The 25590-nt window shown below is 49.4% G+C and overlaps 1 protein-coding gene across 4 annotated transcripts in view; it reads right to left on the bottom strand.

Moving 5' to 3' along the window:
• QRICH1 (glutamine rich 1) overlaps positions 1–25590 on the bottom strand; it is a 121792-nt gene that overhangs the window by 55782 nt on the left and 40420 nt on the right. For all 4 annotated transcript variants that reach the window (XM_063941121.1, XM_063941123.1, XM_063941122.1 and 1 more), the window contains 2 exons: positions 6322–6476; positions 5907–6021 (listed from right to left, as the gene is read on the bottom strand). In XM_063941121.1, the coding sequence (XP_063797191.1) occupies positions 5907–6021; positions 6322–6476 (270 nt within the window). The remainder of the gene's footprint in view (positions 1–5906; positions 6022–6321; positions 6477–25590) is intronic.

The following is a 25590-nucleotide window of genomic DNA, read 5'->3' as shown; positions in this document are numbered from 1 at the left end:
CCCGTTTTACAAATGTCTGAACTTCAGGTACTGAAGCCAGTTCTTTCTGGAAGAAAATCGACAGGGCCGAAATTTGAACCTTAATGGACCCTAATTTTAGGCCCATAGACAGTCCTGTTTGCAGGAAATGAAGGAAACGACCCAGTTGAAATTCCTCTGTAGGGGCCTTCTTGGCCTCACACCACGCAACATATTTACGCCAAATGCGGTGATAATGTTTTGCGGTTACGTCCTTCCTGGCTTTGACCAGAGTAGGGATGACTTCTTCTGGAATGCCTTTTTCCCTCAGGATCCGGCGTTCAACCGCCATGCCGTCAAACGCAGCCGCGGTAAGTCTTGGAACAGACAAGGCTCCTGCAGTAGCAGGTCCTTTCTTAGAGGTAGAGGCCACGGTTCGTCCGTGAGCATCTCTTGAAGTTCTGGGTACCAAGTCCGTCTTGGCCAATCCGGAACCACGAGTATAGTTCTTACTCCTCTCCTTCTTATGATTCTCAGTACTTTTGGTATGAGAGGCAGAGGAGGGAACACATACACTGACTGGTACACCCACGGCGTTACCAGAGCGTCCACTGCTATTGCCTGAGGGTCCCTTGACCTGGCGCAATATCTGTCCAGTTTTTTGTTGAGGCGGGACGCCATCATGTCCACCTTTGGTTTTTCCCAACGGTTTACAATCAGGTGGAAGACTTCTGGGTGAAGTCCCCACTCTCCCGGGTGAAGGTCGTGTCTGCTGAGGAAGTCTGCTTCCCAGTTGTCCACTCCCGGAATGAATACTGCTGACAGTGCTATCACATGATTTTCCGCCCAGCGAAGAATCCTTGCAGCTTCTGCCATTGCCCTCCTGCTTCTCGTGCCGCCCTGTCTGTTTACGTGGGCGACTGACGTGATGTTGTCCGATTGGATCAACACCGCCTGACCCTGAAGCAGAGGTTTTGCTTGACTTAGGGCATTGTAAATGGCCCTTAGTTCCAGAATGTTTATATGAAGAGACGTTTCCAGGCTTGACCACAGGCCCTGGAAATTCCTTCCCTGTGTGACTGCTCCCCAGCCTCTCAGGCTGGCATCCGTGGTTACCAGGATCCAATCCTGAATGCCAAATCTGCGGCCCTCTAGTAGATGAGCACTCTGCAGCCACCACAGGAGAGACACCCTTGTCCTTGGCGACAGGGTTATCCGCTGATGCATCTGCAGATGCGATCCGGACCATTTGTCCAGTAGATCCCACTGAAATGTTCTTGCATGGAATCTTCCGAATGGAATCGCTTCGTAAGAAGCCACCATTTTCCCCAGGACCCTCGTGCACGGATGCACTGAGACCTGTCCTGGTTTTAGGAGGTTCCTGACTAGCTCGGATAACTCCCTGGCCTTCTCCTCCGGGAGAAACACCTTCTTCTGGACTGTGTCCAGAATCATTCCTAGGAACAGTAGACGTGTCGTTGGAATCAGCTGCGATTTTGGAATATTTAGAATCCACCCGTGCTGACGTAACACTACCTGAGATAGTGCTACTCCGACTTCTAACTGTTCCCTGGATCTTGCCCTTATCAGGAGATCGTCCAAGTAAGGGATAATTAAAATGTCTTTTCTTCTTAGAAGAATCATCATTTCGGCCATTACCTTGGTAAAGACCCGAGGTGCCGTGGACAATCCAAACGGCAGCGTCTGAAACTGATAATGACAGTTTTGTACTACAAACCTGAGGTACCCTTGGTGAGAAGGGTATATCGGGACGTGGAGATAAGCATCCTTGATGTCCAGAGACACCATATAGTCCCCTTCTTCCAGGTTTGCTATCACTGCTCTGAGTGACTCCATCTTGAATTTGAACCTTTTTATGTAAGTGTTCAAGGATTTCAGATTTAAAATTGGTCTCACCGAGCCGTCCGGCTTCGGTACCACAAACAGCGTGGAATAATACCCCTTTCCTTGTTGCAGGAGGGGTACCTTGATTATCACCTGCTGGGAATACAGCTTGTGAATGGCTGCCAAAACTGCCTCCCTGTCGGAGGGAGACTTTGGTAAAGCAGACTTCAGGAAACGACGAGGGGGAAACGCCTCGAATTCCAGTTTGTACCCCTGCGATACTACCTGTAGAATCCAGGGATCCACTTGCGAGTGAGCCCACTGCGCGTTGAAATTCTTGAGACGGGCCCCCACCATATCTGAGTCTGCTTGTAAAGCCCCAGCGTCATGCTGAAGACTTGGCAGAAGCAGGGGAGGGCTTCTGCTCCTGTGAAGCGGCTGCATGGTGCAGTCTTTTTCCTCTTCCTCTGCCCCGGGGCAGAAAAGAGTGGCCTTTTGCTCGCTTGTACTTATGGGAACGAAAGGACTGAGTTTGAAAAGACGGTGTCTTTTTCTGCTGATGTGGAGTGACCTGGGGTAAAAAGGTGGATTTTCCAGCCGTTGCCGTGGCCACCAGGTCCGATAGACCAGCCCCAAATAACTCCTCCCCTTTATACGGCAATACTTCCATGTGCCGTTTGGAATCCGCATCCCCTGACCACTGTCGCGTCCATAACGCTCTTCTGGCAGAGATGGACATAGCACTTATTCTTGATGCCAGGATGCAAATATCCCTCTGTGCATCACGCATATATAGTAGTGCATCCTTTAAATGTTCTATAGTTAACAAAATATTGTCCCTATCCAGGGTATCAATATTCTCGGTCAGGGAATCCGACCATGCGACTCCAGCACTGCACATCCAGGCTGAGGCGATTGCTGGTCGCAGTATAACACCAGTATGTGTGTATATACTTTTTAGGATATTTTCCAGCCTTCTATCAGCTGGTTCTTTGAGGGTAGCCGTATCAGGAGACGGTAACGCTACTTGTTTTGATAAACGTGTGAGCGCCTTATCTACCCTAGGGGGTGTTTCCCAACGCGCCCTAACCTCTGGCGGGAAAGGATATAATGCTAATAATTTTTTAGAAATTAGCTGTTTTTTATCGGGGGAAACCCACGCTTTTTCACACACCTCATTTATTTCCTCTGACTCAGGAAAAAATATTGGTAGTTTTTTCTCTCCCCACATAATACCCTTCTTTGTGGTACTTGTAGTGTCAGAAAGGTTCAATGCCTCTTTCATTGCCGTGATCATGTAACGTGTGGCCCTACTGGACATTACGTTTGTCTCGTCACCGTCGACACTAGACTCAGTATCTGTGTCAGGGTCTGTGTCGACCCACTGAGGTAACGGGCGTTTTAGCGCCCCTGACGGTGTCTGAGACGCCTGGACAGGCACTAATTGATTTGCCGGCTGTCTCATGTCGTCAACAGTTTTCTGCAAATTGCTGACATTATCACTTAATTGTTTAAATACAATCATCCAGTCAGGTGTCGACTCCCTAGGGGGTGACATCACCAACACAGGCAACTGCTCCGCCTCCACATAATTTTCCTCCTCATACATGTCGACACACGCGTACCGACACACAGCACACACACCGGGAATGCTCTGATAGAGGACAGGACCCCACTTAGCCCTTTGGAGAGACAGAGGGAGAGTCTGCCAGCACACACCCAGCGCTATATATATATATATATATATATACAGGGATAACCTTATATAAGTGTTATTCCCTTATAGCTGCTGTTATTATCGTTATTTGCTGCCAAAAATGCCCCCCCTTCTCTTTTTTACCCTGATTCTGAAGCAGGACTGCAGGGGAGAGTCAGGGAGCCGTCCTTCCAGCGGAGCTGTGAGGGAAATTGGCGCTTGTGTGCTGAGGAGATAGGCTCCGCCCCTTCACGACGTCCTTATCTCCCGCTTTTCTGTGTAAAATGGCAGGGGATTAAAATACATCCATATAGCCCAGGAGCTATATGTGATGTATTCTGTTTTGCCACCTAAGGTATTCCGTTATATTGCGTCTCAGGGCGCTCCCCCCCCAGCGCCCTGCACCCTCAGTGACCGGAGTGTGAAGTGTGCTGAGAGCAATGGCGCACAGCTGCGGTGCTGTGCGCTACCTTAGTCTGAAGACAGGATGTCTTCTGCCGCCGATTTCACCGGACCTCTTCGTCTCTTCTGGCTCTGTAAGGGGGACGGCGGCGCGGCTCCGGTGACCCATCCAGGCTGAACCTGTGATCGTCCCTCTGGAGCTAGTGTCCAGTAGCCTAAGAAACCCGATCCACTCTGCACTCAGGTGAGTCCGTTTCTTCTCCCCTTAGTCCCACGATGCAGTGAGCCTGTTGCCAGCAGGACTCACTGAACATAAAAAAACCTAACTAAACTTTTATTCTAAGCAGCTCAGGAGAGCCACCTAGATTGCACCCTTCTCGGCCGGGTACAAAAATCTAACTGAGGCTTGGAGGAGGGTCATAGGGGGAGGAGCCAGTGCACACCACCTGATCCTAAAGCTTTACTTTTTGTGCCCTGTCTCCTGCGGAGCCGCTATTCCCCATGGTCCTTTCAGGAACCCCAGCATCCACTAGGACGATAGAGAAATGAAATTTGAAATTTTAGTCACTTTAATCTGAATAAACAGTCATGAGAATTTAGCCAGATCACTAGTGACATCCCAGCAGGGGCGTATCTATGCATTGGCCAGGATGGCACTCCCCAGGGGGGCTTGCTGAGGAGGGGGCGCCGCACGGCGGTTGCACCCCGGCCCGGCACCCTCTCTCATCAGTAACGTGTGTAGTCGCATGTGTGCGCAGCAGTGGAGACAGGGGCTGGAGATGCCTAGACTTTATGTCCACAGCACATGGTCCTGCCCCCTCCTCACAGGTTAGTGCGGGATGTGCTCACACTCGGGGCAATGAGTGCCGCTGGACCCGCTGCTGCTCCTCCACGGTGGCCATGTGGCTGTGAGCCTGTGCTGCCCGCAAACTCAGCCATCCCCAGGGATTCAGGAACTACACATATGGGGGCTGTCTGACATTGCTTCACAGCTCTCCCTAGGGACCGCCTTCCTTCACCACACTCTCCTGGTTCCCTGCACTTTTTTATAGGACGAAGGAAAAAAGGCCAGGTACCATTGGGACACTGAGTTTTGGGGGGTAATATGGATGCAACCACAATGTGATTGACAGGCAAGGCTGTTGCAAGGCGGAGTTTTGGCGTTGCATGGGTGACGCTGGGCAAACGGGGGCGGGCAAGTTTTGCAGGGTGGCTGTGTGACGTTACACGTCACGCAGATGAGGCTATAACTGGGCAAAATGACAGGGTTTCAAACAATGGGGTAGATCAGGCATGTCCAAACTGCGGCCCTCCAGCTGTTGTGAAACTACATATCCCAGCATGCCCTGACACTGTTTTGCTGTCAGAGAATGCTAAAGCTGTGTCAGGGCATTCTGGGATGTGTAGTTTCTCAACAGCTGGAGGGCCGCAGTTTGGACATGCCTGGGGTAGATGTATGATAGTTTGTTATGGGGGAGAAGTGGTATCAGCCCCATTGACAACCATTGTAGCGGCTGCCGGCTCCAGGATGCACATGGGAGAGCTCGCGGTAGTAGCGAGATCATGCGCACAGGAACCGGCCAGGGGGTGAGAGCATCAGGGATCGCTGGAGGGAATTTTCACACCCACACTCTGGCAAACAAGATGTTCTTACATCTTGTCGCTATTGCTTCCTGCTTCACTTGGTAAATCGGCGAAGTGGGTAGCCTTATACGGTATCATACATTCCCCCCCCCAAAGTGAGACTAGACCAACCATGTGTGAGGGGGAGGTGTGAGTGGAGTTGAGGGAGGTTTAAGTGAAAGTTCTAAATACAGAGTGTAATTATTCCAAAAATGTAGTGATGGGGGCGGGGAGGGGGGCGCCAGTCCCTTACTTTGCCAGAGGAGCTCAGACCCCTAGATACACCTCTGCATCCCAGAAAGATTTCTGATGCGCGTAGCAGGCCCTTGTAAGCTTATGAGCGGAACATACATCTGCATGAGAGATAACAAGTAGCTCTTACCAAGGGGTGTGACTCTTGGTTGAAATATCCTCAGGCTCCCGTGGAGCCACTCGGTGAACTTGATGTAGTACGGATCTGAAAATATATCATCTACCCTGCCATTCTCACACAGGTACTGAAAAAGAGATTACTTATCTAAGAACACAATACAAATCACTGAAAATGCATCATAACAGACCAATGTATCTTAAAAGGACCATCCCACTTTTTTTTTTTTTTTTAACCCTCCCAACTGGGTCAGGTGCCATAATTCCAAAACATTGCGGAAACCAGACATAGCAGTTTCTCGGGTATGGTGTGCCTGCCGTGTGTGATCTAAACACAACACCAACCAATGACAGCCTACACAACACCAACCAATGACAGCCTACTAATTTGGAAGGAAGGAAATACATTTCATACAAGACCTACTCACCTTCTGAATGCAAAGGAAAATATAATACAGTACATCGGGATCGTAGAGCTCCCCCTCCGCATTGTGCGCTTCTTTTGTCATAAGACACAGCCCATAATTCAATTCTGCGACAGCCGAGGATATGAGATCTTCCTGAAACCGCAATAGCTGGCGCCCTAGGAAAACATTATAGGCACTTACTGCAGAGAATAATTTACTTACCAGAGAATTACTATCTGGTCCTACTATTAGGTCTAGAGCAACATTTCATGGAAACAACTCAAAGCTCTACAGCCGGATAATGCATTATAGGTCTTCTCCAGCTGTTGTGGTCTTTGACTGATGTGCACGCATTAGAATCTGCAGTTAGGTCCCCATACAGTATATTTGGGCACTGACACAATTTGCATAATTTTGGCTCTGTACTCCACCACAATGGATTTGAAATTAAACAAGAGACATGTAATTGAAGTGCAGACTTTTAGCATTAATTCAATGGGTTGAACAAAAATTATTGTATGAAACGTTTAGGAGTTACAGCTATTTTTATACACTGTCCCCTAATTTTAGAGACTCATATGTAATAATTGGACAAAATATCAAAATTATTAATGTTCATTTTTAATACTTTGGTAAGAATCCTTTGCAGGCAATGATTGCCTAATGTCTGCAATGCATGGTTATAGCCAAGTGATGGGTTTCAGTTGTTATCAGAGTCTCTCTAGCAACCACTAGGGGACACACTAGCCCCAGTTTCTTTAATGTGCCGGTCACATACTGCTGCTGCTCTAGCACTTTCAGAAGAATTACCTCAGGAGAGGTCCTTCGTCACCTCTTCAAAAGGTGGGGTCCGGGTCCTCTTGCAGCCTGACAGGAGAAGTCAGGAGTGATCTGTCAGAGTTATACCCCTTTTCCACTAGGTCTAAAAACATGGGTAAATGCGCGGGGAGGCAGAGGAATCTGGAGAAGCAGCCGCAGAGGAATCTGGTGCGCGGTGATAGGGAGAGGGGAGAACTACACAGCGCATCGCGCTGAGGAGCTGTTAGCTGTGGCTATAGAGCATCCTGCAGGCTTTTACTTAGCCTCTGGTACCTGGCCACGCTTCTAATGGCGCTGAGCGGGTACATGGTGGCGGGAAGAAAAGGGGTGGAGCTTGGTGTGTAACAGCTCCTGCATGCAAGGAGACTTTTCTACAGAAGATTCCCGGATATCTTCAACTGACTGGAGGTTGAAGTTTACTGGGAAGATTGCTGGCATAGTGGGGATCTAATTCTGTATTAACAAAGAGTAGAGCATTAGTTGCTCAGAGTGTTCACCCCTGGACCACAATGGTCGGGAAAGGCTACAGCGCAAAAAAAAAAAACTTCGCAAAAGTTTTTTGTATACATCAAATGTAACAAAAAGTTGCCTCACATCTGATGGCTCCACCGTATGTTCTGCATGCGCACAAGACGACAGGGTCCAAGCCACTACATCTGCGGAGGGTTCAAACCCACCTTGGTCATTGACTCTGGCTCAGGTTATATCAGATCTTAGATCCGAAATGGTGGATGGATTCCTCCACTAAACAAGCAGCGCCTGAGCATCCTAAGAAAAGGACTCTTCCGGCAATTCTCACGTGATATTGGTCAGGTGGAGGTTCGGATCTCAGCATCCGCAGTTGCAGCTCCCCGAGCTCTTTGGTTGCGTTCCTAGCAGGCATGCGGTAACCAAGCAAACAACTGAAGCCCCCCCCCCCCACTTAAGAGAACTTATTTTGGTTCTTCCTTTCGGGTTTCCAATTCCTTTCGACCAAGATCCAGGACTTCGGCAGAACAAACCAGAGGCAGAAGAGGCCGCAGTAGACAGACTACCAGCCGTCGCCAAGAGCCAAAGCGCGCTGAGAAGACACTGGCATGACAGGCTCCCTTCCCACCTGGGGTCTCCCATGGTGGGAGCGCGTCTCCGGCATTTCCAGGAGGTGTGAGTCCATACATCCACTGATGGGTGGGTTCGTTTTCTAGTGTCCAGAGGTTACAAAATCGATTTTAAACTTTCACCTCAAACGAGGTTCTTTACCACCGGCCTTCTGATATCGGAAGAAAGACAAATGGCTCTTCAGGGGGCAATTCAGTCCCTCCTGGACTCGGCAGTATTAATGCCGGTCCCAGGCCCACAGTGGACAAAAGGGTTTTATTAAAACCGGTTTGTAGTTCCGAAGCAGGACAGCTTGGTGAGATCCAACATATTACCGATTCAAGATGGAGTCCATCACTTCAGTAATTGCGGGTCTGGAGCCAGAAGAGTTCATGTTATCCCTGGACATAAAAGGATGCGTACCTACACATCCCTATTTGGGAGCCACATCAGGAGTTCTTGAGATTCGCAATACTACAAGACGATTATCAATTCAGAGTACTTCCGTTTGGCCTGTCTTTGGCTCCAAGAGTGTTTACTAAGGTCATGGCAGTCACAGTGGCACACCTTCGATCACGGGGTGCAATTGTGGCGCCGTACCTAGACAATCTTCTCCTCAAGGCGCAGACAATGGACATTCTCCAAAACCATGCTTTAATCACCCATGACGTTCTCCTAGCGCATGGGTGGATACTCAATTTCAAGAAGTCCAATCTTCTGCCGTCTCAGCGCATCCAATTCCTGGGTCTAGTTATGGATACGACCTTGCAAAAGGTATTCCTGCCGGCAGACAAAGCTCAGAGTATCTGACTGTTGGTTCGGAAAGTCCTCAGACCAAAGAAGGTGTTGTTGCACCTATGTCTCAGTCTCTTGAGGAAAATGGTAGCAGCCTACGAGACGTTACAATTAGGTTGATTTCATTATCGACCCGACCCTTCCAACTAGACCTTTTAGCACAGTGGTCGCGGTCACATCTCCATCTTCACGGACCGTGAAACTGTCTCCAAACACTCGAGTGTCTTCATCTGCACAACCTTACGGCCGGGAGATGGTTCGGCATATTGGATTGGATCTTGGTCACAACCGATGCCAGCCACAGGGACTGGGGAGGAGTGATCCTGGAGAATCATTTCCAAGGCCGATGGTCGAGTCAGGAACAGTCACTGCCAATAAATGTATTGGAACTGAGAGCGATCTTCAACACGTTGCAAGAAGCGGTTCACCTACCCCAATCAAAGACGGTTCAGGTGCAATCAAACAATGCAACCGCAGTCGCTTATATCGATCGCCAGAGAGGCACACGGAGTCGCATGGCCATGCGGCTAGTAGCTCGGATTCTACGGTGGGCCAAACTTCACAATGTCATTCTATCGGCTGTCTTCATTCCAGGGGTAGACAACTGGGAAGCCGATTATCTCAGTTGTCAGGACCTTCACCCGGGCGAGTGGGCCCTTCATCCTCAGGTGTTTCAACAACTGATTCGGCGCTGGGGTCGTTCACAGGTGGACCTCATGGCTTCCCGGTTGAATCAACTGCCACGCTACATGTCCAGAACTTGGGGTCCAAGTGCAGAAGCAGTGGATGCTCTCATTGCTCCTTGGCCGTGCGATCTGGTTTATCTCTTTCCCCCGTTTCCTCTTCTACCTCGGGTACTCAAATGGATCAAGAGAGAATTGACCTGGATAATCTGGTGGCCCCGGATTGGCCTCGGAGAGCTTGATACTCGGACATCCTCCTACTTCTTGCAGACGACCCATGGCCACTGCCTCTTTGTCCAGACTTGTTGCAACGAGGACCGTTGCTTCAACCCGATTTAACGCGGCTGCGTTTAACGGGCTGGCTCGAGGCCTCTATCCTAAAACGTAAGGGCATTCCACCTTCGGTGATTCCGACTATGCTAAGGGCACGTAAACCTGTCACTGCTGCCCATTACCATCGCATATGGCGAGCCTATATGTCCTGGTGTGCGGATAGAGATGTGGACACTCTTTCCGTCTTTTGTTGTTTTTACAATCTGGCTTGGACGGAGAACTACGCCTGGGATACCTCAAGGTTCAGATTTCCACCTTGTCTGTATTTATCCAGCGTAAACTTGGTCCTCTTGCTGGAGGTGTAGACTTTTTGCAGGGCGTGCTGCGGCTGCAGCCGCCATTTGTCCTGCCTACTGCTCCATGGGATGTCAATTTTGTCCTTCTCTTCTTACAGTCCTTGGTCTTTGAACCGTTGGAAAAGGTGGATCTTAACTTCCTTACTTAGTAGACTGTTCTCATTTTAGCCTTGGCTTCGGCTCGTAGGGTTTCCGATTTAAGTGCCTTATCGTGCAGACCGCCATACCTGATCTTCCACGATCATGCAGAACTTAGGACACACTCCTGACTTCTCCCAAAAGTAGTTTCCGCTTTTCATATCAACCAGCCCATTGTGGTTCTTGCATTCAAGAAGGATTCAGGGGATTCGTCTTCTCTGGATGTTGTAGGGCGCTTTGCATCTATGTGGAACATACTGCACCTTTACGAAAATCGAATGCCTTGTTTGTTCTGTATGATGCGGTCAAGCGTGGTTGGACTGCTTCAAAACAGACCTTAGCAAGATGGATTAAACTGCCCATTTGGGAGGCCTACCCGTTTAATTCTAGATGGCGCCCTGCAGTTTCGGCGCACTCCACTCGGTCAGTGGGTCCGTCGTGGACTGCAAGCCGTGGGGCCAATGTTTCAGCTTTGTCTTGCAGCTACCTGGTCCACGGCTCATACGTTTGTTCGGTTTTACAAATTTGATACGTTTGCCACCTCCACCTCGCGGTTTGGTCGGCTTGTGTTGCAGAATCCCCAGTGCTCTCCCACCCACAGGGACAGCTTTGGAATGTCCCCTGTGTACTCAGCCTCCAGTGTCCCCTAGTGGATGCTAGAGAAAAAATAAGAATTTACTTACCGATAATTCTATTTCTCGGAGTCCGTAGTGGATGCTGGGGTTCCTGAAAGGACCATGGGGAATAGCGGCTCCGCAGGAGACAGGGCACAAAAAGTAAAGCTTTACGATCAGGTGGTGTGTACTGGCTCCTCCCCCTATGACCCCCCTCCAAGCCTCAGTTAGGATACTGTGCCCGGACGAGCGTACACAATAAGGAAGGATTTATGAATCCCGGGTAAGACTCATACCAGCCACACCAATCACACCGTACAACCTGTGATCTAAACCCAGTTAACAGTATGATAACAGAGGAGCCTCTGAAAGATGGCTCCCTACAACAATAACCCGAATTAGGTAACAATAACTATGTACAATTATTGCAGATAATCCGCACTTGGGATGGGCGCCCAGCATCCACTACGGACTCCGAGAAATAGAATTATCGGTAAGTAAATTCTTATTTTCTCTATCGTCCTAGTGGATGCTGGGGTTCCTGAAAGGACCATGGGGATTATACCAAAGCTCCCAAACGGGCGGGAGAGTGCGGATGACTCTGCAGCACCGAATGAGAGAACTCCAGGTCCTCCTTAGCCAGGGTATCAAATTTGTAGAATTTTACAAACGTGTTCTCCCCCGACCACGTAGCCGCTCGGCAGAGTTGTAATGCCGAGACCCCTCGGGCAGCCGCCCAAGAAGAACCCACCTTCCTTGTGGAGTGGGCTTTTACCGATTTTGGCTGTGGCAGGCCTGCCACAGAATGTGCAAGCTGAATCGTACTACAAATCCAGCGAGCAATAGTCTGCTTAGACGCAGGAGCGCCCAACTTGTTGGGAGCATATAGTATAAACAGTGAGTCAGATTTCCTGACTCCAGCTGTCCTTGAAATGTATATTTTTAAAGCTCTGACAACGTCCAACAACTTGGAGTCCTCCAAGTCGCTTGTAGCCGCAGGCACTACAATAGGCTGGTTCAGATGAAATGCTGACACCACCTTAGGGAGAAAATGCGGACGAGTCCGCAGTTCTGCCCTGTCCGAATGGAAAATCAGATATGGGCTTTTGTAAGATAAAGCTGCCAGTTCTGACACTCTCCTGGCCGAAGCCAGGGCTAGTAGCATGGTCACTTTCCATGTGAGATATTTCAAATCCACAGTTTTTAGTGGTTCAAACCAATGAGATTTGAGAAAGTCCAAAACAACATTGAGATCCCACGGTGCCACTGGAGGCACCACAGGGGGCTGTATATGCAGCACTCCCTTAACAAAAGTCTGGACTTCAGGAACTGAAGCCAATTCTTTTTGGAAGAAAATCGACAGGGCCGAAATTTGAACCTTAATAGATCCCAATTTGAGACCCATAGACAATCCTGATTGCAGGAAATGTAGGAATCGACCCAGTTGAAATTCCTCCGTCGGAGCACTCCGATCCTCGCACCACGCAACATATTTTCGCCAAATGCGGTGATAATGTTGCGCGGTTACTTCCTTCCTTTAATCAAAGTAGGAATGACTTCTTCCGGCATGCCTTTTTCATTTAGGATCCGGCGTTCAACCGCCATGCCGTCAAACGCAGCCGCGGTAAGTCTTGAAACAGACAGGGACCCTGCTGAAGCAAGTCCCTTCTCAGAGGTAGAGGCCACGGATCTTCCGTGATCATCTCTTGAAGTTCCGGGTACCAAGTCCTTCTTGGCCAATCCGGAACCACTAGTATCGTTCTTACGCCTCTTTGCCGTATAATTCTCAATACTTTTGGTATGAGAGGCAGAGGAGGAAACACATACACCGAGTGGTACACCCAAGGCGTTACCAGCGCGTCCACAGCTATTGCCTGCGGATCTCTTGACCTGGCGCAATACCTGTCCAGTTTTTTGTTGAGGCGAGACGCCATCATGTCCACCATTGGTCTTTCCCAACGGGTTACCAGCATGTGGAAAACTTCTGGATGAAGACCCCACTCTCCCGGGTGAAAGTCGTGTCTGCTGAGGAAGTCTGCTTCCCAGTTGTCCACTCCCGGGATGAACACTGCTGACAGTGCTATCACATGATTCTCTGCCCAGCGAAGAATCCTTGCAGCTTCTGCCATTGCACTCCTGCTTCTTGTGCCGCCCTGTCTGTTCACATGGGCGACTGCCGTGATGTTGTCCGACTGGATCAACACCGGTTTTCCTTGAAGCAGAGGTTCTGCCTGGCTTAGAGCATTGTAGATTGCTCTTAGTTCCAGAATGTTTATGTGAAGAGACGTTTCCAGGCTCGACCACACGCCCTGGAAGTTTCTTCCTTGTGTGACTGCTCCCCAGCCTCTCAGGCTGGCGTCCGTGGTCACCAGGATCCAATCCTGTATGCCGAATCTGCGGCCCTCCAATAAATGAGCACTCTGCAACCACCACAGAAGAGATACCCTTGTCCTTGGAGACAGGGTTATCCGCTGGTGCATCTGAAGATGCGACCCTGACCATTTGTCCAACAGATCCCTCTGGAAAATTCTTGCGTGGAATCTGCCGAATGGAATTGCTTCGTAAGAAGCCACCATTTTTCCCAGGACTCTTGTGCATTGATGTACAGACACCTTTCCTGGTTTTAGGAGGTTCCTGACAAGTTCGGATAACTCCTTGGCTTTTTCCTCCGGGAGAAAAACCTTTTTCTGAACCGTGTCCAGAATCATCCCTAGGAACAGCAGACGTGTTGTCGGAATTAACTGGGATTTTGGAATATTCAGAATCCACCCGTGCTGTTTTAGCACTTCTTGAGACAGTGCTAATCCCATCTCTAGCTGTTCTCTGGACCTTGCCCTTATTAGGAGATCGTCCAAGTATGGGATAATTAATACGCCTTTTCTTCGAAGAAGAATCATCATCTCGGCCATTACCTTGGTAAAGACCCGAGGTGCCGTGGACAATCCAAACGGCAGCGTCTGAAACTGATAGTGACAGTTCTCTACGACGAACCTGAGGTACCCCTGGTGTGAGGGGTAAATTGGAACGTGGAGATACGCATCCTTGATGTCCAAGGATACCATAATTCTGTTGGGGAGTGACTTGAGGTAAAAAGGTGGATTTCCCGGCTGTAGCCGTGGCCACCAAATCCGATAGACCGACACCAAATAACTCCTCCCCTTTATACGGCAAAACTTCCATATGCCGTTTTGAGTCCGCATCACCTGACCACTGTCGCGTCCATAAACTTCTTCTGGCCGAAATGGACATAGCACTTACCCGTGATGCCAGTGTGCAAATATCCCTCTGTGCATCACGCATATAAAGAAATGCATCCTTTATTTGCTCTAAAGACAGTAAAACATTGTCCCTATCCAGGGTATCAATATTTTCAATCAGGGACTCTGACCAAGCTACCCCAGCACTGCACATCCAGGCTGTCGCTATAGCTGGTCGTAGTATAACACCTGTATGTGTGTATATACTTTTTTGGATATTTTCCATCCTCCTATCTGCTGGATCTTTAAGTGCGGCCGTCTCAGGAGAGGGTAACGCCACTTGTTTTGATAAGCGTGTGAGCGCCTTGTCCACCCTAGAAGGTGTTTCCCAGCGCGCCCTAACCTCTGGCGGGAAAGGGTATAAAGCCAATAACTTCTTTGAAATTAGCATATTTTTTTTTATCGGGGGCAACCCACGCTTCATCACACACCTCATTTAATTCATCTGATTCAGGAAAAACTATAGGTAGTTTTTTCACACCCCACATAATACCCTGTTTTGTGGTACCTGTAGTATCAGCAATATGTAACGCCTCCTTCATTGCCAAAATCATATAACGTGTGGCCCTACTGGAAAATACGGTTGATTCATCACCGTCGCCACTGGAATCAGTGCCTGTGTCTGGGTCTGTGTCGACCGACTGAGGCAAAGGGCGTTTTACAGCCCCTGACGGTGTTTGAGGCGCCTGGACAGGTGCTAATTGATTGTCCGGCCGTCTCATGTCGTCAAACGACTGCTTTAGCGTGTTGACACTATCCCGTAATTCCATAAATAAAGGCATCCATTCTGGTGTCAACCCCCTAGGGGGTGACATCCCCATATTTGGCAATTGCTCCGCCTCCACACCAATATCGTCCTCATACATGTCGACACACACGTACCGACCCACAGCAGACACACAGGGAATGCTCTTAAAGAAGACAGGACCCCACTAGCCCTTTGGGGAGACAGAGGGAGAGTTTGCCAGCACACACCAAAAAGCGCTATATATGACAGGGATAGCCTTATAATAAGTGCTCCCTGTATAGCTGCTTTAATATAATTTTGCCACAATTTTGCCCCCCCTCTCTTGTTTTACCCTGTTTCTGTAGTGCAGTGCAGGGGAGAGCCTGGGAGCCTTCCTGACCAGCGGAGCTGTGTGAGGAAAATGGCGCTGTGTGCTGAGGAGATAGGCCCCGCCCCTTTTTCGGCGGGCTCGTCTCCCGCTCTTTAGTGGATTCTGGCAGGGGTTAAATATCTCCATATAGCCCCCGGAGGCTATATGTGAGGTATTTTTAGCCAAAATAGGTTTTCATTTGCCTCCCAGGGCGCCCCCCTCCCAGCGCCCTGCACCCTCAGTGACTGCCGTGTGAAGTGTGCGGAGAGGAAAATGGCGCACAGCTGCAGTGCTGTGCGCTACCTTAAGAAGACTGAGGAGTCTTCTGCCGCCGATTCTGGACCTCTTCTCGTTTCAGCATCTGCAAGGGGGCCGGCGGCGAGGCTCCGGTGACCATCCAGGCTGTACCTGTGATCGTCCCTCTGGAGCTAATGTCCAGTAGCCAAGAAGCCAATCCATCCTGCACGCAGGTGAGTTCACTTCTTCTCCCTTAAGTCCCTCGTTGCAGTGATCCTGTTGCCAGCAGGACTCACTGTAAAATAAAAAACCTAAGCTAAACTTTTCTAAGCAGCTCTTTAGGAGAGCCACCTAGATTGCACCCTTCTCGGCCGGGCACAAAAATCTAACTGAGGCTTGGAGGGGGGTCATAGGGGGAGGAGCCAGTACACACCACCTGATCGTAAAGCTTTACTTTTTGTGCCCTGTCTCCTGCGGAGCCGCTATTCCCCATGGTCCTTTCAGGAACCCCAGCATCCACTAGGACGATAGAGAAATAAGATTTTAAACCTACCGGTAAATCTATTTCTCCTAGTCCGTAGAGGATGCTGGGGACTCCGTAAGGACCATGGGGTATAGACGGGCTCCGCAGGAGACATGGGCACCTATAAAGAACTTTTAGTATGGGTGTGCACTGGCTCCTCCCTCTATGCCCCTCCTCCAGACCTCAGCTAGAGAACTGTGCCCAGAGGAGATCGGCAATACGAGGAAAGGATTTTGTAAATCTAAGGGCAAGATTCATACCAGCCCACACCAATCATACCATATAACCTGGAATACACATAACCAGTTAACAGTATAAACAAACAACAGCAACGGTCCAAGACCGATTCCAACTGTAACATAACCCTTATGTAAGCAATAACCATATACAAGTCTTGCAGATTTTCCGCACTGGGACGGGCGCCCAGCATCCTCTACGGACTAGGAGAAAATAAGATTTTACTTACCGATAAATCTATTTCTCGTAGTCCGTAGTGGATGCTGGGGACTCCGTCAGGACCATGGGGAATAGCGGCTCCGCAGGAGACAGGGCACAAAAGCAAGCTTTTAGGATCACATGGTGTGTACTGGCTCCTCCCCCTATGACCCTCCTCCAAGCCTCAGTTAGGTACTGTGCCCGGACGAGCGTACACAATAAGGAAGGATCTTGAATCCCGGGTAAGACCCAAACCAGCCACACCAATCACACCGTACAACTTGTGATCTGAACCCAGTTAACAGTATGATAACAATGAAGTAGCCTCTAAAAAAGATGGCTCACAACAATAATAACCCGATTTTTGTAACAATAACTATGTACAAGTAATGCAGACAATCCGCACTTGGGATGGGCGCCCAGCATCCACTACGGACTACGAGAAATAGATTTATCGGTAAGTAAAATCTTATTTTCTCTAACGTCCTAGTGGATGCTGGGGACTCCGTCAGGACCATGGGGATTATACCAAAGCTCCCAAACGGGCGGGAGAGTGCGGGTGACTCTGCAGCACCGAATGAGAGAACTCCAGGTCCTCCTCAGCAAGGGTATCAAATTTGTAGAATTTTACAAACGTGTTCCCCCCTGACCACGTAGCTGCTCGGCAAAATTTTAAAGCCGAGACCCCCTCGGGCATCCGCCCAAGATGAGCCCACCTTCCTTGTGGAATGGGCATTGACAGATTTTGGCTGTGGCAGGCCTGCCACAGACTGTGCAAGCTGAATTGTACTACAAATCCAACGAGCAATAGTCTGCTTAGAAGCAGGAGCACCCATCTTTTGGGGTGCATACAATATAAACAGCAAGTCAGACTTTCTGACTCCAGCCGTCCTGGAAATATATATATATCTATTTTTAGGGCCCCGACAACGTCTAGCAACTTGGAGTCCTCCAAGTCCCTAGTAGCCGCAGGCACCACAATATGTTGTTTCAGGCGAAACGCTGACACCACCTTAGGAAGAAACTGTGGACGAGTCCGCAGTTCTGCCCTGTCCGATATGGAAAACAAATATGAGCTTTTTTTAAGACAAAGCCCCCAATTCTGACAATCGCCTGGCCGAGGCCAGGGCCACAACATGGTCCCTTTCCATGTGAGATATTTCAAATCCACAGATTTGATCTGTTCAAACCAATATGATTTGAGGAATCCCAACACTACGTTGAGATCCCACGGTGCCACTGGAGGCACACAAGGGGCTGTATATGCAATACTCCCTTGACAAACGTCTGGACTTCAGGAACTGAAGCCAATTTTTTCTGGAAGAAAATCTACAGGGCCGAAACTTGAACCTTAATGGACCCCAATTTGAGGCTCATAGACACTCCTGTTTTCAGGAAGTGCAGAAATCGACCTAGTTGAAATTTTTTCGTGGGGCCTTCCTGGCCTCACCCACGCAACATATTTTCACCACATGTGGTGATAACGTTGTGCGGTCACCTCCTTCCTGGCTTTGACCAGGGTAGGTATGACCTCTTCCGGAATGCCTTTTCCCTTAGGATCCGGTGTTCAACCGCCATGCCGTCAAACGCAGTCGCGGTAAGTCTTGGAACAGACAAGGTCCCTGCTGGAGCAGGTCCTTTCTTAGAGGCAGATGCCACGGTTCCTCTTGGAACAGACATGGTTCTTGCTGAAAGCAAATCCCATCTTAGCTCCCGAGGCCATTAGTCCTCTGTGAGCATCTCTTGAAGTTCCGGGTACCAAGTCCCTCTTGGCCAATCCGGAGCCACGAGTATAGTTCTTACTCCTCTACGTCTTATAATTCTCAATACCTTGGTTATGAGAAGCAGAAGAGGGAACACATACACCGACTGTTACACCCACGGTGTTACCAGGACGTCCACAGCTATCGCCTGAAGGTCTCGTGACCTGGCGCAATACCTGTCCCGTTTTTTGTTCGGGCGGGACGCCATCATTTCCACCTTTGGTCTTTCCCAACGGTTCACAATCATGCGGAAAACTTCCCGATGAAGTTCCCACTCTCCCGGGTGGAGGTCGTGCCTGCTGAGGAAGTCTGCTTCCCAGTCGTCCACTCCCGGAATGAACACTGCTGACAGTGCTATCACATGATTTTCCGTCTAGCGAAAAATCCTTGCAGTTTTGACCACTGCCCTCCTGCTTCTTGTGCCGCCCTATCTGTTTACGTGGGCGACTGCCGTGATGTTATCCCACTGGATCAATACCGGCTGACCTTGAAGCAGAGGCCTTGCTAAGCTTATAGCATTACAAATTTGCTCTTAGCTCCAGTATATTTATGTGGAGAGAATTCTCCAGACTTGATCACACTCCCTGGAAATTTTTTCCCTGTGTGACTGCTCCCCAGCCTCTCAGGCTGGCCTCCGTGGTTACCAGCATCCAATCCTGAATGCCGAATCTGCGGCCCTCTAGAAGATGAGCACTCTGTAATCACCACAGGAGAGACACCCTTGTCCTTGGATATAGGGTTATCCGCTGATGCATCTGAAGATGCGATCCGGACCATTTGTCCAGCAGATCCCACTGAAGAGTTCTTGCGTGAAATCTGCCGAATGGAAGCGCTTCGTAATAAGCCACCATTTTTTACCAGGACTCTTGTGCAATGATGCACTGACACTTTTCCTGGTTTTAGGAGGATCCCGATTAGCTCGGATAACTCCCTGGCTTTCTCCTCTGGGAGAAACACCCTTTTCCTGGACTGTGTCCAGAATCATCCCTAGGACCAGCAGACGTGTCGTCGGAACAACTGCGGTTCTGGAATATTTAGAATCCACCCGTGCTGTCGTAGAACTACTTGAGATAGTGCTACTCCGACCTCCAACTGTTCTCTGGACCTTGTTCTTATCAGGAGGTCGTCCATTTTCTTTGAAGACGAATCCTCATTTCGGTCATTACCTTGGTAAAGACCCGGGGTGCCTTGGACACTCCAACGGCATCGTCTGAAACTGATAGTGACAGTTCTGTACCACGAACCTGAGGTACCCTTGGTGAGAAAAGCAAATTTTGGGACATGGAGGTAAGCATCCCTGATGTCCCGGGACACCATATAGTCCCCTTGTTCCCAGTTCGCTATCACTGCTCTGAGTGACTCCATCTGGATTTGAACCTTTGTAAGTGTTCAAATTTTTCAGATTTAGAATCGGTCTCACCTAGCCTTCTGGCTTCAGTACCACCCTATAGTGTGGAACAATACCCCTTTCCGTGTTGTAGGAGGGGTAATTTTATTATCACCTGCTGGGAATACAGCTTGTGAATTGTTTTCAATACTGCCTCCCTGTCGGAGGGGGACATTGGTACAGCAGACTACAGGAACCTGCGAGGGGGGAAACGCCTCGACATTCCAATCTGTGCCCCTTTGATACTACTTGTAGGATCCAGGGGTCCTGTACGGTCCCAGCGTCATGCTGAGAACTTAGTAGAAGCGGTGGAGGGCTTCTGTTACTGGGAATGGACTGCCTGCTGCGGTCTTCTTCCCTTTCCTCTATCCCTGGGCAGATATCTTATAGGGACGAAAAGACTGAGGCTGAAAAGACGGTGTCTTTTTCTGCAGAGATGTGACTTAGGGTAAAAAACGGTGGATCTTCCAGCAGTTGCCGTGGCCACCAGGTCCCATGGACCGACCCCAAATAACTCCTCCCCTTTTATACGGCAATACATCTTTGTGCCGTTTGGAATCTGCATCCCCTGACCACTGTCGTGTCCATAAACATCTTCTTGCAGATATGGACATCGCATTTACTCTTGATGCCAGAGTGCAAATATCCCTCTGCGCATCTCGTATATATAGAAATGCATCCTCTATAGTCAATAAAATACTGTCCCTGTCAAGGGTATCAATATTTTTAGTCAGGGAATCCGACCAAGCCACCTCAGCTCTGCACATCCAGGCTGAGGCGATCGCTGGTCACAGTATAACACCAGCATGTGTGTGTATACTTTTTAGGATATTTTTCTGATAAGCATGTGAGCGCCTTATCCACCCTGAGGGGTGTTTCCCAATGCGCCTTAACTTCTGGCGGGAAAGGGTATACCGCCAATAATTTTCTATCGGGGGAAACCCACGCATCATCACACACTTCATTTAATTTATCTGATTCAGGAAAAACTACAGGTAGTTTTTTCACCTCACACATAATACCCTTCTTTGTGGTACTTGGAGTATCAGAAATATGTAACACCTCCTTCATTGCCCTTAACGTGTGGCCCTAAAGGAAAATACGTTTGTTTCTTCACCGTCGACACTGAAATCAGTGTCCGTGTCTGGGTCTATGTCGACCGACTGAGGTAAATGGGCGTTTTTACAAGCCCCTGACGGTGTCTGAGACGCCTGGACCGGTACTAATTTGTTCGCCGGCCGTCTCATGTCACGTAATTCCATAAGTAAGCCATCCATTCCGGTGTCGACTCCCTAGAGAGTGACATCACCATTACAGGCAATTTGCTCCGCCTCCTCACCAACATTTTCCTCATACATGTCGACACACACGTACCGACATACAGCACACACATAGGGAATGCTCTGATAGAGGACAGGACCCACTAGCCCTTTGGGGAGACAGAGGGAGAGTTTGCCAGCACACACCAAAATGCTATAATTATACAGGGACAACCCTTATATAAGTGTTCCTCCCATATAGCATTTAATATATATGTATATCGCCAAATTAGTGCCCCCCCTCTCTGTTTTAACCCTGTTTCTGTAGTGCAGTGCAGGGGAGAGCCTGGGAGCCTTCCCACCAGCATTTCTGTGAGGGAAAATGGCGCTGTGTGCTGAGGAGAATAGGCCCCGCCCCCTTTTCGGTGGGCTTCTTCTCCGGAGATTGTGAAGTCTGGCAGGGGTTAAATACATCCATATAGCCTCAAGGGCTATATGTGATGTATTTTTCGCCATACAGGTATTCTACATTGCTGCCAGGGCGCCCCCCCCCGCGCCCTGCACCCTCCGTGATCGCTGTGGGAAGTGTGCTGACAGACAATGGCGCACAGCTGCAGTGCTGTGCGCTACCTGAGGAAGACTGAAGAGTCTTCTGCCGCCTGGTTCCGGACCTCTTCAATCTTCAGCATCTGCAAGGGGGTCGGCGGCGCGGCTCCGGGACGAACCCCAGGGCGAGACCTGTGTTCCGACTCCCTCTGAAGCTAATGGTGTCCAGTAGCCTAAGAATCCAATCCATCCTGCACGCAGGTGAGTTGAAATTCTCTCCCCTAAGTCCCTCGATGCAGTGAGCCTGTTGCCAGCAGGACTCACTGAAAATAAAGAACCTAAAAACTTTTTCTAAGCAACTCTTTAAGAGAGCCACCTAGATTGCACCCTGCTCGGACGGGCACAAAAACCTAACTGAGGCTTGGAGGAGGGTCATAGGGGGAGGAGCCAGTACACCATGTGATCCTAAAAGCTTGCTTTTGTGCCCTGTCTCCTGCGGAGCCGCTATTCCCCATGGTCCTGACGGAGTCCCCAGCATCCACTAGGACGTTAGAGAAATAGATTTACCGGTAGGTTTAAAATCTTATTTTCTCTTACGTCCTAGAGGATGCTGGGGACTCCGTAAGGACCATGGGGTTCATACCAAAGCTCCCAATCGGGCGGGAGAGTGCGGATGACTCTGCAACACCGACTGAGCTAGGTCCTCATCAGCCAGGGTATCAAACTTGTAGAATTTAGCAAGTGTTTGACCCCGACCAAGTCGCTGATCGGCAAAGCTGTAATGCCAAGACGCCTCGGGCAGCCGCCCAAGAAGAGCCCACTTTCCTAGTGGAATGGGCCTTTACTGAATGTGGTAACGGCAATCCAGCCGTAACATACGCCTGCTGAATCGTGTTACAGATCCAGCGAGCAATAGTCTGCTTTGAAGCAGGCGCGCCAATCTTGTTGGCTGCATACAGAACAAACAGAGCCTCTGTTTTCCTAATTCTAGCCGTCCTGGCTACATAAATCTTTAAGGCCCTGACTACATCCAGGGACCTGGAATCCTCCAAGTCACTCGTAGCCACAGGCAACACAATAGGTTGGTTTATATGGAATGAAGAAACCACCTTCGGTAAAAATCGAGGACGAGTCCTCAATTCCGCTCTATCAACATGAAAAATCAAGTATGGGCTCTTGTGAGACAAGGCCGCTAATTCTGACACCCGCCTTGCAGATGCCAAGGCCAATAACATGACCACCTTCCAGGTGAGAAATTTCAACTCAACCGTGTAGGGGTTCAAACCAGTGTGATTTTAGGAACTGCAACACCACGTTCAGGTCCCATGGTGCCACTGGGGGCACAAAAGGAGGCTGGATGTGTAGCACTCCCTTTACAAAAGTCTGGACTTCTGGAAGAGAAGCCAATTCCTTCTGAAAGAATATCGACAGTGCCGAAATCTGTACCTTAACAGAGCCTAAGTTTAGGCCCATATCCACTCCTGTCTGTAGTAAGTGGAGAAAACGACCCAAATGGAAATCTTCCGTAGTAGCATTCTTGGTTTCACACCAAGAGACATATTTCCGGCAGATACGGTGATAATGTTTTGCAGTCACCTCCTTCCTAGCCTTTATTAGAGTAGGTATCACCTCTTCCGGAATACCCTTCTCAGCTAGGATCCGGCGTTCAACTGCCATGCCGTAAAACGTAACCGCGGTAAGTCTTGGAACAGGCAGGGCCCCTGCTGCAACAGGTCCATCCACCCTTAGAGGAAGAGGCCAGGGATCTTCTGTGAGCATCTCCTGAAGATCTGGGTACCAGGCCCTTCGAGGCCAGTCTGGAACAATGAGTATTGTCTGTACTCTTTTTCGCCTTATGATCCTCAACACCTTTGTGATGAGAGGAAGAGGAGGAAACACGTAGACCGACTGGAACACCCATGGCGTTACCAGAGCGTCTACTGCTATTGCCTGAGGGTCCCGGGACCTGGCACAATACCTCCGAAGCTTCTTGTTGAGGCGTGACGCCATCATGTCTATTTGAGGAACTCCCCAAAGACCCGTTATCTCTGCAAAGACTTCTTGATGAAGTCCCCACTCTCCTGGATGGAGATCGTGTCTGCTGAGGAAGTCTGCCTCCCAGTTGTCCACACCCGGAATGAAGACAGCTGACAGAGCGCTTACGTGATTTTCCGCCCAGCGAAGAATCCTGGTGGCTTCTGCCATCGCGACTCTGCTCCTTGTCCCGCCTTGGCGGTTCACATGAGCCACTGCTGTGACATTGTCCGACTGAATCAGCACCGATAGGTTTCGAAGAAGATTCTCCGCTTGTCGAAGGCCGTGGTATATGGCCCTTAATTCCAACATGTTGATGTGCAGGCAGGACTCCTGGCTTGTCCATAGTCCTTGAAAATTTCTTCCTTGGGTGACTGCTCCCCATCCTTGGAGGCTTGCGTCCGTGGTTACCAGAACCCAGTCCTGAATGCCGAATCTGCGACACTCTAGGAGGTGAGCACTTTGCAGCCACCATAGAAGAGACACCCTGGCCCTGGGGGACAGTGTTATCCTTTGATGTAATTGTAGATGGGACCGGGACCATTTGTCCAGAAGGTCCCATTGAAACGTCCTTGCATGGAACCTGCCGAAGGGGATGGCCTCGTAGGCTGCCACCATTTTCCCCAGAACACGAGTGCATTGATGAACTGACACTCTTTTTGGCTTTAGCAGGTCTCTGACCATGTTCTGGAGGTCCTGGGCTTTTTCCAACGGGAGAAAAACCTTCTTTTGTTCCATGTCCAGTATCATACCTAGGAACGCCAGTCGAGTTGTTGGAACCAACTGTGACTTCGGTAGATTGAGAATCCAACCGTGTTGCTGGAGCACTCTCAGAGAGAGAGTGACACGTTTCTCAGCAATTGCTCTTTTGATCTCACCTTTATCAGGAGATCGTCCAAGTATGGGATAATTGTGACTCCTTGCTTGCGCAGGACCACCATCATTTCCGCCATTATCTTGGTGAAAATCCTCGGGGCCGTGGAAAGCCCAAACGGCAACGTCTGAAACTGGTAATGACAATCCTGTACAGCGAATCTCAGGTACTCCTGATGAGAGGGATATATGGGGACATGAAGGTAAGCATCCTTTATGTCCAGTGACACCATAAAATCCCCCCCCCCCCTCCCCCCCTCCAGGCTGGCTATTACCGCTCGGAGCGATTCCATCTTGAATTTGAATCTTTTCAAGTATAGGTTTAGGGATTTTAGATTTAAAAATGGGTCTGACCGAACCATCCGGCTTCGGGACCACAAAGAGGGTCGAATAGTACCCTTTTCCCTGTTGGTTCAGGGGAACCCTGATAATTACTTGCTGTTGACACAGCTTTTGAATTGCAGCTAACACTACATCCCGCTCTGGGGTAGAAGTTGGTAAGGCCGACTTGAAAAATCGTCGTGGGGGCACCTCTTCGAATTCCAGTTTGTAGCCTTGGGAAACTATTTCCAACGCCCAAGGATTCACGTCTGACCTGACCCAGACCTGGCTGAAGAGTCGAAGGCGTGCCCCCACTGGTGCGGACTCCCGCAGGGGAGCACCAGCGTCATGCAGTGGGTTTTGTAGAAGCCGGGGAGGACCTGGACAGTTAGGGTGCCTTTGGTCTAATTTTATCTTTCTGTTCTTGTGGATTATGAATAGTTTGTACCTTTTGGTGAACCCTCTTTATTTGCTCTGGTGAAGTCTTCTCTTAATGGTGGAATGGATACGGATATGACTAAATCCTGGAGAGTGTTCCTCACTTGGCTGGATTTTGCGAAGGGGTTTTCCTTTACCATGGAATAGATCCTGCGATCATCTACCACTGTTGTCTAATGTGGATTTTTGTGTTGCCGAGCTCACCAGTGCATTCTTGATTTTTTTTCCCCTCAGAATATACTGTTGATTGTTATCTCCTGTTGATTTGGCCACTCCTAAGGATGGATTTATGGTGTTTCTGCAGCCTGAGGACAGCCTGCCTCACTTGCATTGAGAGCTCATTTTACTGCATTTTGTGGGTTCAA

This window comes from Pseudophryne corroboree, chromosome 9, assembly GCF_028390025.1.
Source record: "Pseudophryne corroboree isolate aPseCor3 chromosome 9, aPseCor3.hap2, whole genome shotgun sequence".
NCBI lineage: Eukaryota > Metazoa > Chordata > Amphibia > Anura > Myobatrachidae > Pseudophryne > Pseudophryne corroboree.
The sequence above is the reverse complement of the archived record's forward strand: the minus strand, read 5'-3'. Positions and strand labels throughout refer to the sequence as shown.